Below are 12,777 nucleotides of genomic sequence, written 5' to 3'. Positions count from 1 at the left end.
CTTTGACAGGAAATAACTTTACATCTCAAGCGTTTAAAGACTATCTGCCCATTGTTTATTACTTAAGAAACACAATGTATAAAAAGGTTCTGTTACCTTGTATCTCACATCATGGCCTCATAGCAGCTGTTTTTGTAAAATGATTGTGACTCTGTCGCACAGAGAAATTACCATATAATCAGGAAAAGCTGTTTTGACTTACAGTACTGTTTACATTTAAAAACAATTGTTAACTAGCATTTTAGTTAGTAATAATTACCCTGTGCCTATGTTATCTCCTAACATATACCTACGCTCTCCGTCTCGGCAAGATTCGGATGACAGATTTTTCTTGGCACAGCTACTAGAAGACTTACAACTTTCAGACAGGTTGCTCACGTCACATTACGTCACCAAGCTCAATTTAAAGCTGCGCGGTAACGCTCAGCCATCACCGGAAAAGTGCTTCTAATATCCTTCACGGGCCTCCGTAGAAGTCTATGGCGTCGCTGTGTGTGTGTGTCCATTTCTTCTACTGTCTATGGACTCCCCCTGAACTGTTCCTGCTTAAATTCTTAGACCTCTATTGGGTTTGTATTTTTCACATTAATCCAATAAACAACTTTATTTGCATTGCATTCCTGAAGTGAGTGTCACCCTCGGTTAGCCATACAGGACGCGTAACGTTAGTTAGTGCATCGTTAACGTTACAGTCTCGTATGGGAGCAAGGCTAACCGAGCTAACGTTAGTCTTTGCTACATAAACAGATAACGGTGGACAAGAGCAGACCTTCGCTGTAATGGTTGAACAGCTGTGTTAAACGACAACTGTCACTTACCTGTAATTAACGAATGCAAGCTAGCTACATGGCTGTCAACGTTAGCCGATGTTAGCTGGCTAAAGCTATCTTAACAGTCAATAACAGAAGCGCTGTGTAAAGTCAACACGTTACCTGCCATCTGCGACACGAAAGCCTCTGCCGCCAGAGACATTGTGATGTTGATATGTCCGTAATCGCTAAATAATAAGTGACTATAATGACAGATAGGGTCAATTCCACTACAAGCAGGTTTAAGGGCAAGTGCTTGTTGTGCAGTCACCGACTGGTCCGCCCGCGATTAATGTCCCGGGAAGTAAATATTACAACGATTTAGTTCCGCTTTACGCCTGAGCTGGAGACAACTGTTTGCTGCAGTCGCTGTGTGTGTATTATCTAATTCTCTGTCGTAATGAAATTTCTCAACAGTCTGTGGTGTGTTGACAGTGTAAACAGATTGTAAAAAAAACACCCCATAATGGAGTCCAGTACAACGCCACCGCAATTTCTACCTTCAAAATTGTCGTGTTTTTGAACCAGTCTCTACCACCGCTTTGCAAACAGTGGTGGGTATTGCTGGTTTGTTTGAGTAATTATGTTATTTAATAATCAATCCGGACACTAATGCAATCAATGTTAATCATCTTAATTACATCCCACGTTTCCCTAATCCAGGGGACTGTGGGCCTATAGCAAATCACAAATAGCCTAAGTTGCCTATCTAAAGGGTGTATTTGTTTCAATTTGTCAGTCTGAAAGATGGAGCTTTTTTTACATGCTCTTTGTTTAATTCTTTTTTTACATGCTCTTTGTTTAAGTCTTATTTTACATGCTCTTTGTTTAATTCTTTTTTTACATGCTCTTTGTTTAAGTCTTATTTTACATGCTCTTTGTTTAATTCTCTTCCAGGCTGCAGTACGTAGTGCAACCAGCCGGGGACGTTGTTGCTTCACCACAGTCAGACTGCAGAGATCAAGGTTTGTGTGATATACACAAGCCTACATGAATAACGTCCACCAAGCGCAAACACATGCATTACTGCCATTACAAAATATAATAAGAGATGTTTACAATAAAGAGAGTACAAGCACAATTAATGATAAAATATATGCAAGTGGAAATATATTCAGCGGAAATATAACCTATTTGCACACTGGCAATCTTTGTTGTCAAGTTTATTTTTCATTATTTTTGTTCACTGGAGTTTAAAAAACAACAACATATTGTTAATAGGCGTATATGTTGTTGTTTTTTTTTTAATTTTTTGGAAACGTTTATAAAAAGGCTATCACAAAATATAGCCTGATCAACCAAATAGATCTGTCAGTTACATTTTGCTGCTGTCTCAAATTGCAGACATGCAGACTATCCAAAACTTGTCGTTTGTGAGTGAATATGTTGACGTCTGTTGGCTGGTCAGCTATGTGGAGGATCTCCAGCATGTGAAATATTCCATGTTGCCCCGTTGTGCCTTTCCTGCACATTTTACCGCGTCTCGACCGGAAGCCACCAATTAATCACCAACAACCCCCCCCCCGGACACACACACACACACACACACACACAGAATTTCTTTGACCTTAAGTAGCCCTGCACTGTGCGTAATCAATGCGTAAAATGAGCATACAAGTCACAGGACTGCATAAGATCCTCCGACTGGCTAATAATGACTGATAGCCTATGTTAAATGCTACAGTGTCTACCATGTTTAAAGCCCTTATAGGCTGCTCTCTTGGCTAAACGGTTTGTGATCTTGGCTAAAGACAGAGAGCCGTTAAAACAAACTGTCGCTCTAATGATTAAACGTTATGGATCACCGTTTATCCGCAGAATAATTCAGTGAACATTTTTAATCCTCGTGGAGGGAAATCTTCACATTTATCACGTACTAGGTACTAGGTATAAGTGGCATGACGCTAAGTTAAATTACGCGTGTACAACAAAGATCGTCTACGTTACAGATGATCACTCTAATAGGGTTTGTAGTAACAATGTACACATGCACATGTATTGATGTGTCAACAGTAAAAGGAGCTTCTTTTATGCATAGTTTTTTGACTCTTTGTTTGTAGATGAAGAATATAAATTATCGTGTTGCATTTTTATAACGTGGGTGTGTGTGTGGTGTGGTTGGTGTGTGTGTGTGTGTGTGTGGGTGTGTGTGGTGTGTGTGTGTGTGTGTGTGTGTGGTGTGTGTGTGTGTGTGTGTGTGGTGTGTGTGTGTGTGTGTGAGAGAGGAATATCGCAGTTGGAAACATCTTTTTTTCGTGAAGTATTTTATCAAAACATTTCCACTTATAAAATTCATACACAAAGAGTTCTTCTTTTTTTCAAAGATTAACACATACAAAAGAACAGACGCTTGCTACAAAGAATACAATGCTTCTTCTAAATAATAATAAAAACAAATAAGTACTGGCGTAGGCTATAATAGAAATCAATAGCATATTAAACTGGAATCAAAGAGAGAACATATTCTTTGAACATGCAACAATATGCTGTTTCATAGAGGATTAGCCTATTTTAAACCTCTCGGTGCTAAATCAAACAACAAACGTTTCATAAAGGTGTGTTCGTTAAAACCCTGTAACCCTGAGAAAATACGTTGGATTTACAGTCAGCGTCGTGCATTAAAAACCTGTACATCCAATTCGGCTGTTTTTTTTTTTTAATTATTTATTTATCCATTTCTGCGTGTGTAAAAATGCAAAACTTTCCCCTAAATTAGTGAAAAATTCTGCTCGATATGGCTACGTATCCTAAATGTGTATTGTTTTTGGTTGCTCCTCTATGTACAAAATAAAAGCTAAAACATCAGCTATTCTGCAAGTCAGCCGTCGTGTCCGGTCTTCTGTTTCTTCTTTTGCCCCGTTAAGCGCCAGTTTGTGGACACAACATTTTGGTAATGTGCATATTCATAAGTTAGGCTAATTTAATTTTTAGGTAGCTATTATAAAACCCTGTATAAAGTTTACCCTGTAGAAATAAAACCCTGTTTTTTCTTTCTCCAAAAGACACAATCCGCCCATCCAAATAGGCATGCGCCCTTTATATCCGAGCTATTACCCAATTTCTCCAGAGAGATGTCAGACCATCAACCTTGAAGTTTATCTAAATGTAAGACTCAAAACAGGAATTAATGAATGAAATATCAAACTGAAATTGGAACCGCTACACAACAGAAAAAATAAAAACACTTCAAAGTTCAAATGTAAGGCAAAGTACATTAACGAATTTGAAAGCCTTGTTTAGAGCTATAGATGGATAGCCTGCACTTTTAAAGCAGTTTAAAATTGTTTCAGTCCCCCTGGATCAGCTTAGCACCGTCAGACATCAGATTTGGAGTGAAGGTGCTAACATGGCTGCCTCTGACGGCCAAACTCTGCTTCTGTTCTCAGACGGTTATCACCGCCTTCACGTTACTGTCGCTGCTGCTGCTGCTGCTGCTGCTGCTGCTGTTATTGTTGTCCGTTGCCTTCTTATTTTTGCTCCTTCCTTTGGTGTTCGGCAGCTTGTTGTCTTTCTTCCAGCGCATGCGTCGGTTCTGGAACCACACCTTCACCTGGCGCTCGGATAGGCAGAGCGTGTGGGCCACCTCGACCCGGCGGCGGCGCGTGAGGTAGCGGCTAAAATGGAACTCCTTCTCGAGCTCCAGAACCTGCTGGCGCGTGTAGGCCGTCCGTAGTCGCTTTGGCTCCGGGCCCATGTGGTTCGGATTAACTGTTTAAAAAAAAAATACATTCAGCCTATGCTTTTGATTTCGATTCACTCATTCTATTTTCATTTATTAGGATGAGCCTATAATAGCATATTAACATAAAAGAAATTAAATTAGCCTGCAGACTTGCATTTCTTTTTAAATTTTAATGAAACATGATTGCAGTTATTATCATTTGGTCATAATTACTGTCTGTCGAAGAAATATTTTTTATTTTACTTTTACTTACAGGATTTCGTTTAACCGCAGCGTTGCACACCAGAGGCAAACAATTCCACACACACACACACACACACACACACACACACACACACACACACACACACACACACACACACACACACACACACACACACACACACACACACACACACACACGCACGCACTCACACATATGCACGCACACGCTGCACACACGCTACACACACACACACACACACACACACACACACACAATGGCAGGGCCATAAAACTTTATAGGGGTTGTAATTCTCCCTGACTCTCACTGAGATCATAAATAACTCGACAACAAAAACGATGCTCACAAATGGACACAACACTGGAAAAAGAAAGAAAGAAAGAAAGAAGTGAGAGTAGCCTAAGAGCAGACAAGAAAATGTAAACATAGGAATCAGACAAACTGAAACGATGCAGAAATGAAACTGAGAGGTTGTGAATTCAAGATGAGATTTTTATCTTTCTATCTCACCATGAGCGATGTGCACTTTCTTCATCCACGGGTAGACAACAATAGGCGGCTTTTCTTTTCCCTGGCAGGCCGTTTTCCTCTGCACCTGAGCGGGCTTTGCACAGGTCATCCAGGCATGGCACTGCAGGTCACCGACGGAGAACCTCGACTCTTTACCCGGGGCATTTGTCTCTCTGTATCCGGGGAAGGGAGTACCTTGGTGCTGCGAGTGGTCCTCTCCATCCTCCCGGTGGTGGCCCTGCAAAGAGTGATAGTCGGTTTGTTGTGGTGTGTATGAAGGCGGAGGGGGCTGCACGGGCTGATAGCCCCTTCCATAACTACCACTGTCCTGGGGGTTATTGTAATACCCCCCTTGGTCACTAAAATTACTGTAATCTTCTTCACAAGGCGGGAACTGCGGCTCAGCGTATTTACAGCTCACCACGTAGGACTCCATGATTGATTTATAGCGAGGCTAGTAGGAGAATACTAATTTTTCTTTCTCTCCCCTCTCTCTGTCTCTTTTTCCCCCTCTGGCATCAAGCCATCCTGCGGCTGTCAAATAGACGGACGGCCGCGCGGGCCACGTGACCCTGCGGCCAGCCAATGAGAGAGGACACTTGGGGTTGTTTATGTCAGACGTAATGGGATAATTTGAAGGGAAAAAAATGTTCATTGTTGGACTAATGAAGTTTTGCTGGCGGGGAAAAATGGTTAAGAAGAGATGTTTGTGGACTGAAAAAATAACGTTATTTGCCATTAGATAAGCCTAATTATCACTTAAATTAATTTCATAGATTGTTCTCTAGCGATCATTTATCTATCTATCTATTCATCTATCTATTAATCTATCTATTCATCTATCTATCTATCTATCTATCTATCTATCTATCTATATATATATAATCTTTTTATCTAATCTTTTTATCTATCTAATCTATCTAGCCTATCTAATCGTGTGTCTTTATCTGCCATGCACTCCCCACCCCCTCCCACACACAGCACCTATTGAAAACGCACGGACTGTAGATTTATGACTTTTAGCTGACTGACTTTTACCCCCACACAGATGGCCCGAGCTGAAAAATTAATCTCGCCCATATTGAGGGACTGCGGGGCCATATTTGGCCTTGTGGCGAGTCAAAGGACGGACAACAAAACATGGCCGGTCAGAAAGGTCTCCAATAAAAGAATGAGATAAAAGGTTCCCAGACAGTGACTAGTAGTTGGCTTTGTTAGGCCGGGGTCAGCCCGAGGTGTCCCGTTCACCACCACGTACTCGGCTTTTAAAAGCATTGCTTGGCTTAAAAAATGATGCGAAAGTCAGTCGAACGAGAGAGTAATGCGACAGGGCTGAAAAATGAAAGCGAATTAAGCTGAATCCAAAAACCCAAAACGTGAAAGAGATAAGTGAGAATATGCTAAATGTAGGCCATCCCACGAATAATCAGGAGGGTGATTTGTATTCTGTGCGCACCTCATGCGTAAATATCTGGTCTTTCTCTAAAATGAAAAATGTCCAAAATGCTGAATCACAAACACCAGGGTCCACAAAAATAATCTTTGCAGTGAAGAGTTAACCATAAATCCGTTTTATAGCCTTCAGGATTTCATGAGGATTTCTGCTTTGGCGGCAGCTGCACTCTAAGGATGATGAAGCTCTGATGTTCAGCCAAAACCTCTTAATAAGCCCTGGGATGTATTACTTCTGCCTAATATACCCTGTAATAAAACTCTAATGAAGAGAGGAGGAAGAAAACGGTTTTGCTTGGCTTAGGTGTTACAGGAGCTGATGCGGAAGATGATTATGGCCGACAGAGTACAGTAGGCTACATGTTAACTAAATATTATTAGAGCTTAATTTATCTCATCTAATGAGTCATTTGTTCCGAAAAGCTCATAATGAATCACATATAATGACTGATATGCTACCAGATAGGAGATAAAGTGGCTAAATCTCATTTGTATGTCAAGAAAAATATCCTTCTGTTTCATAGGCACAGAGCCTTTTAACGTTAAAACCTAGGTAACGAGTGAGTCCCTTGCTCCTCTTTACTAACTTCCACTGAGACGCAACTGAGCAAAGCACCATTTGCAATGCTGCACTGAGAAGCCCGTGCACATTAACAGCTTGCAGGGGCGATTCTAGGTTTAGACCTTTAGGGGGGCTCAGACCCTAATGATAATGTGGCGCGGATACAGTGGCTTGCAAAAGTGTTTGACCCTTTATAAGTCACAGTAATAACAACTAATTTGACACAATGTTCTAACATTGAGCAATTTTAGTTGCTTACGTTTCAATTTGGGTTCTAATCTGCGCCATTAAATGACCAACCTCTTCTCTGGGGACTACCAACGTTAAACCTCACAACCGTCTCCTGGTCTCCCTCTGATTAGATAGAAACTCAGCCAGAGGCGGGAGTCTGGCACAACCACCTCCGATTGGCCAATACTACGTTTCTGTTCAAGCAACTAAATGCTAGAGCACTTTTTGTACCTTAAAATAATGTTTCTAAAAGTGTTTCAGTAGTTCAACTTATAACAGGGTTAACGGCACTTCTGCATTCGCTTTGCAGCTCTCTACCGGCTATAGCCACACTATGCAAGTTGGCCAGATCGGGTCACGGATCTGTAGTTCCAGTGAGACATAATGGGACATTTCTGCATCCAACCTGTAGGGGGGTCAGTGTCTTTAACCCTTTCCTTGACGGGGTTACAGGTGCGTAGCATCAGCAACAGCCACACATGATATTAAACCTATTTCAAGCCCTTTGTACCTGACTGCTTGAATTAGAAAGGAGGATTTCTAATACAAGGAGGATTTTTAGCCACTTATGTATTATTTAAAGCTTTGTTATCAGACTTATGGCAGCAAGATAAAATAACCGTGAGCTGTCAATAACAACAATTTGGAAACGCAAATGCCAGCAAATTTAAGTTATTTATTTTAAGAAAATAAACTGAAAGGTAATTTTGGATTTTAGGTGTGTAGTCTGTGTCATCAGCCGTGTAAATGTGGATGTGTGTGTACTGAAAAATGAAACAAAGAGTGACTAAATACTTAGCTACAGCTATTTATACATACATCATTGAGAAAGCAAGCCATGTTGTTCACTTTATTTCTGTGTTCAAGCTTTGTAATGTGACCTAATCGATTTCTTAATCAAGACTCAACTGAGCAAACATTATTGCTACCAGGGAATTAGATCCATGGTGTAATCAGATCGTATCCTGTGTACCTTCCATGTGCAAAACCATCCCACTCAATTTGATCCAAATCAGTTTGGATGCAAATAGCAAAGTGTGACGTGACCGTACTTCCCCATCACCTCATTGCAGTTACTCAGACAACTGTCAGCCCCTGGGAAAGTGTGAAAGAGAGCAGGACCACAGAAGCAAAAGCACCGTTAAGTCAGTTTTTTTTATTTCTCTTCCTTTGAATTTGATCGATGGTTAGTCATCACCCATAGACTCCCCTAGAACCCAATCTGTGACTGCGGCAGCTCCACACACATTCGGTTCTACAGGGTATGTATAGGCGAAGGTTCACTTCACGGCTGGCTGCTGATGACTTCTTTTTGTTGCTGACAGAGATTTACACTCACATGTTCCCACAGAGATTTCTGTAGTTGGATTTGCGGTGACTTATCATTCAACACATCCCTTCATTTTTAAGCTGTGCATGTTTTCACTGTAAAACATGATGTGTCAGTGTCATTGTATAATTTATTGAAACCATTAATGGGGCTTGTAGAATGTAGCTTTTTTGACATCAAGAACTCATTAAGGTACACCACATTCATTTTGATACACAAGTGCAATTACAGTAAGTAAGAAAGCCTTTTATCTAGACAACTGGCAGCCTCCGTAGTGAATGCATTCTCATGAACAGTTTTGTATGAAATACGTAAAGTTACGCACAAAGATTTGTTTGATATCGTATGAAAATAGGTGACTGTCGGCGGGTCACGTGGCGACCGGTCACATGACAGTTGAGTTTACAGTTACATTTAACCGAGAAAATGTTTCAGCAGGGTATTTGTTACTGTGAGGTGCCGGTCGTTTCAGAGGCTGATGCAGTGGAGTTTAGCCAACAAAAGGTGGCTGGAAGCCGGGTACAGTGCAACGCAAGGGGACGGTCCTTTAACGGCCGCTGCAGTTAAGTTTAGTCAACAAAAATTACAGTCATCCAGTGACGACGGTTAAGTTTAGGCACCAAAACCACTAGTTAACATTAGAAACAAAAGACGGTGGGTAGTATACTCCTGAGACATGAACACACGTTTCCTGGGTGAATCTCAGGTTTTTTTCCCCGGGACATGAAATCCGCTCCCCCTGCTCGAAAACGCGGTGTTTTATGATCCAACCATCCGCACCGACCTCCTCCCGACTCGGACCACAGCAGTCTTGTACATCCAACAGTTACCGTGGTGCATACAGCGATAAAAACGTGGAATACATACAAATTACACTGCGTTACTCTTAGTAGCGATGTGTACCAATGATTCATGAGAACCGCCTGCATCAGTGCATTGTGGACGCGGTGGACATTGGGTTGGGATATGTGCATGAAATCAGTCTTGTAGCTCAGTGGAAGAGAGATTTACAGAAGTAAATTAGCAAAAGTGGCTGCTCTTCCACTGGAAAGGAAGCTATAGGTTGATTGTAATAGCACATGGTGTAACCAGTGAAATGCCAATGAAAGAATGCACACCAGTGGATGAGTTTGTCCCAGCGACAGTCTCACATCTTTGTATTCATAGAGAAGTATCAGAAATGCTTTGTAATCATGTAAAGATGTTTGAACACCACTAAACTGTGCATTACAATGCAAATGTGCAATACTATTTATTAATTTACAAGTGCAATACATCACATAGTTGTACGGACAAATATTCCACTGGAAATGATGTATTCTGTTTTTTATATCTATTCACAGAGCTCTATTTATTACCCTGTTTTAATCTGTTTTTAAAAGGAGCCATGTTCGTAATTTAATGACAGTAAAAGGGTTCTTGAACACTCTCCATCATAATACATCATTCAGTTCAGCACTGCAAGAGCATTTCTAAGTATGTGTGGCCGTAGTGGTATTTAAGCACCGATAGCTCTTTCATCGAGGTAGACTGGATTGGAAAAAGGTGTGTGTAAACAGACCTGTAAAAACAGTGGAAATGAAGGATTTGCTTCCACAGAAGAGAAACATGCATTAAGATACAGTTTGTTACTGACGGCCTCATTTTGTTTGAACAAGCCTTGTGAAAACAAGAAATACATACAGTATATATATGTATTTCATTTTTTTTCTTCATTTTAAACATTTGATAACAACCAGGAAGGTGTCAAGGCCACTGCAGTTGGTAAATCGAACTTTTTCACTTCTTCACAAGCCACCTCAGTTTTGAGGACAGAATAATTGGTCACCTGCCAAAGTTTCTAAAGAAGCCACCAGCTTGTTTACAGGCTAGCAGCCGCAGTGCCAACGTGTCCAGCATTGAGATGGGGGCTAATGGCAATTTACGAACTTGGCCTGGACTTCAGATTGGACTAAAACAAAAGAGACAGTCGAAAAGATTTGAAAGAACATGGCCCTGAGGACAAGTCAAAATTGAGTTGCAGCTGAAATACATTTATGATGGTCCCCAGCCCTTACAGATGTTTTATAATCAACATCTGTCGTCTGCTGGCCACTGGAAGCACCAAAACATATTCAAGGATGATTAAATTTAAATTAGGCAATCTGCAATTAAAGGCACATTTACCAATATGACTGATATCACAGACATAGTTGGTGTTGTCATCATTGTTTTTGTCTCTTTGTATGCTCTCTGTCTTTGGGTACAAATATCAAGATTATGTATTTGATCTTTATCCCACTCTATATATCAATACCCAGGCTCAAAAGGCAACATCATCATCTATTCCTTATGTCTTTATTCACGCATGGTAATATATTATTAGAAGTGACTGACATTTACTTGCATTTACATCTCAAAACGAGGTGCTGAGCGTGTGGTAACTGTAAGTTTTGGTCTCGGGGCCACAGAGATTGTCCGTTTCCAGTTCTTGCCTTGGGCATTTTCCTGAGCTCTGGCAGGGACTCGTTTTTGCTGTTTACATTTACTAAATTCCCACGGCCGATTGAGTGAGGGGCTGGCGAAAACTGTGGTCTGAACCGTTGCAAAAGAGCTTGGGTTGCATGAAATGAGAAGATCAGCAAAGCGTACAATGTAAAACAAGATCGGTTTCATTGTGAAGCCATAGGAAAAGTAAACGCAAAAGATGTTTTAAAGCCAAACGTTGGTTCTTAACATTTTGAAATGGTGAGTTCAGGGCCCATATTTGCAGATACAAGTACTAATGGTTAAACATCTGTTCAGTTTAGAACTATTAATCCATGCCTTGGCTAAAAAAAAGGACTTTGACCTAAAACTTTCATTTTTCACAATGATTCCAGCCCAAACTCTCCTGCTGAATAGGGGTTTGAATACTGGAATCATTAGCTTACATCTTTTGAATGGCGTTCCCTAGCTCTGAACTTTGGCGGACTCCTTTTAGAGGCAACACCAACAACGGAGTGGTGTTTCGCTTTTTGAAAGCGCATTCTTCTTTAAGAATGTAGCCTAGCTGCCATCAGGTCGCGAGAGGGTCAATCAGAAGCGTTGACCGCTGGTTCACCGTTTCATTAGTCCTCGCGCTGGACAGGGCCAGGCAGGGGCTCGCGCTAGCTGGGGACCATCCAGAGTTCACGCGGCCTGCGGGAGTCGCGAGCCCATTGTTTCACTGGTCTCTCTCCCTCTCTCTCTCTGGATGCATTATTGTTGTGCAAAGGCAGTTGGGAATTGAAGGGTTAAAGTGTGAGAAATAAATATTGTCCACGCATTTCATTTTAACAGATATCAGGAATGAAATGATTTGCTGCTAGGCTACGTCTAAAATTTTAATTAATTTATGTAGCCTGTAGCTGCCGTTTAATTGTCCATTTTCAATTATTGGTAACGTATTGATTAACGTGAGCGTGTAGCCTAGCAACCGATAGCCTACTTTAGGACGAATGGCTCTCTACTTACGGATTTTAGCCTATAGCCGAATATGATGTCTTTCTCTAGCTCGGCCTGAAGTTTCACTTTATAGATTTTTTTTTTCTGTATAGTGTTGCATACGGACCTCAGTTCTGATTTCAACGGGTCATATAGCCTCGGCCTAACCACAAACGGCTCAGTAAAGAGATTATCTCATAAACATCCTTTTAGACCATTTCTTGTATATATGTTCCAACTATATTGGCCTCTCATTCTGAGTTGGGTCTGTGATATAAAGCCATTCAGATGTGGCTTTTCTTTCTCGGGGTCGTTTCACTTTTTCATCTTAGACAGGCTGACCGCCGGCTCACCCCTCCGCCCCCGGCCCGCTGCCGGGTCAAAGCCGAGCTGAGAGCAGCTTTAACCCGGTTTAGACATTAACTGCGACCTCCAGCCCTGGTGGGAACACATGCACCGTCTCGGACTGACCAGCGAACTAGTAGTAGCCTAGCCGCACATTAGGACTGTAAATTAAGACACAACACACACACA

The 12,777-nt window shown here is 41.3% G+C and overlaps 2 protein-coding genes across 2 annotated transcripts in view; both read right to left on the bottom strand.

The window, feature by feature from the left end:
- mtx2 (metaxin 2) overlaps positions 1-1,173 on the bottom strand; it is a 5,579-nt gene extending 4,406 nt beyond the window's left edge. The window contains exon 1 of the mRNA XM_032541594.1: positions 933-1,173. Within this exon, the coding sequence (XP_032397485.1) occupies positions 933-972 (40 nt within the window). The 5' untranslated portion in view covers positions 973-1,173. The remainder of the gene's footprint in view (positions 1-932) is intronic.
- Positions 1,174-3,463: 2,290 nt separating this feature from the next.
- Positions 3,464-12,777, bottom strand: part of LOC116705418 (homeobox protein Hox-D4b) — a 16,158-nt gene continuing 6,844 nt past the window's right edge. Inside the window, exons 5-6 of the mRNA XM_032541593.1 lie at positions 5,225-5,462; positions 3,464-4,517 (exon numbers count right to left, since the gene is read on the bottom strand). Of these exons, the coding sequence (XP_032397484.1) occupies positions 4,192-4,517; positions 5,225-5,462 (564 nt within the window). The 3' untranslated portion in view covers positions 3,464-4,191. The remainder of the gene's footprint in view (positions 4,518-5,224; positions 5,463-12,777) is intronic.

Source organism: Etheostoma spectabile, chromosome 17, assembly GCF_008692095.1.
Source record: "Etheostoma spectabile isolate EspeVRDwgs_2016 chromosome 17, UIUC_Espe_1.0, whole genome shotgun sequence".
In the NCBI taxonomy this organism is placed as follows: Eukaryota; Metazoa; Chordata; class Actinopteri; order Perciformes; family Percidae; genus Etheostoma; species Etheostoma spectabile.
This window is presented reverse-complemented; position numbering and strand designations above follow the sequence as displayed.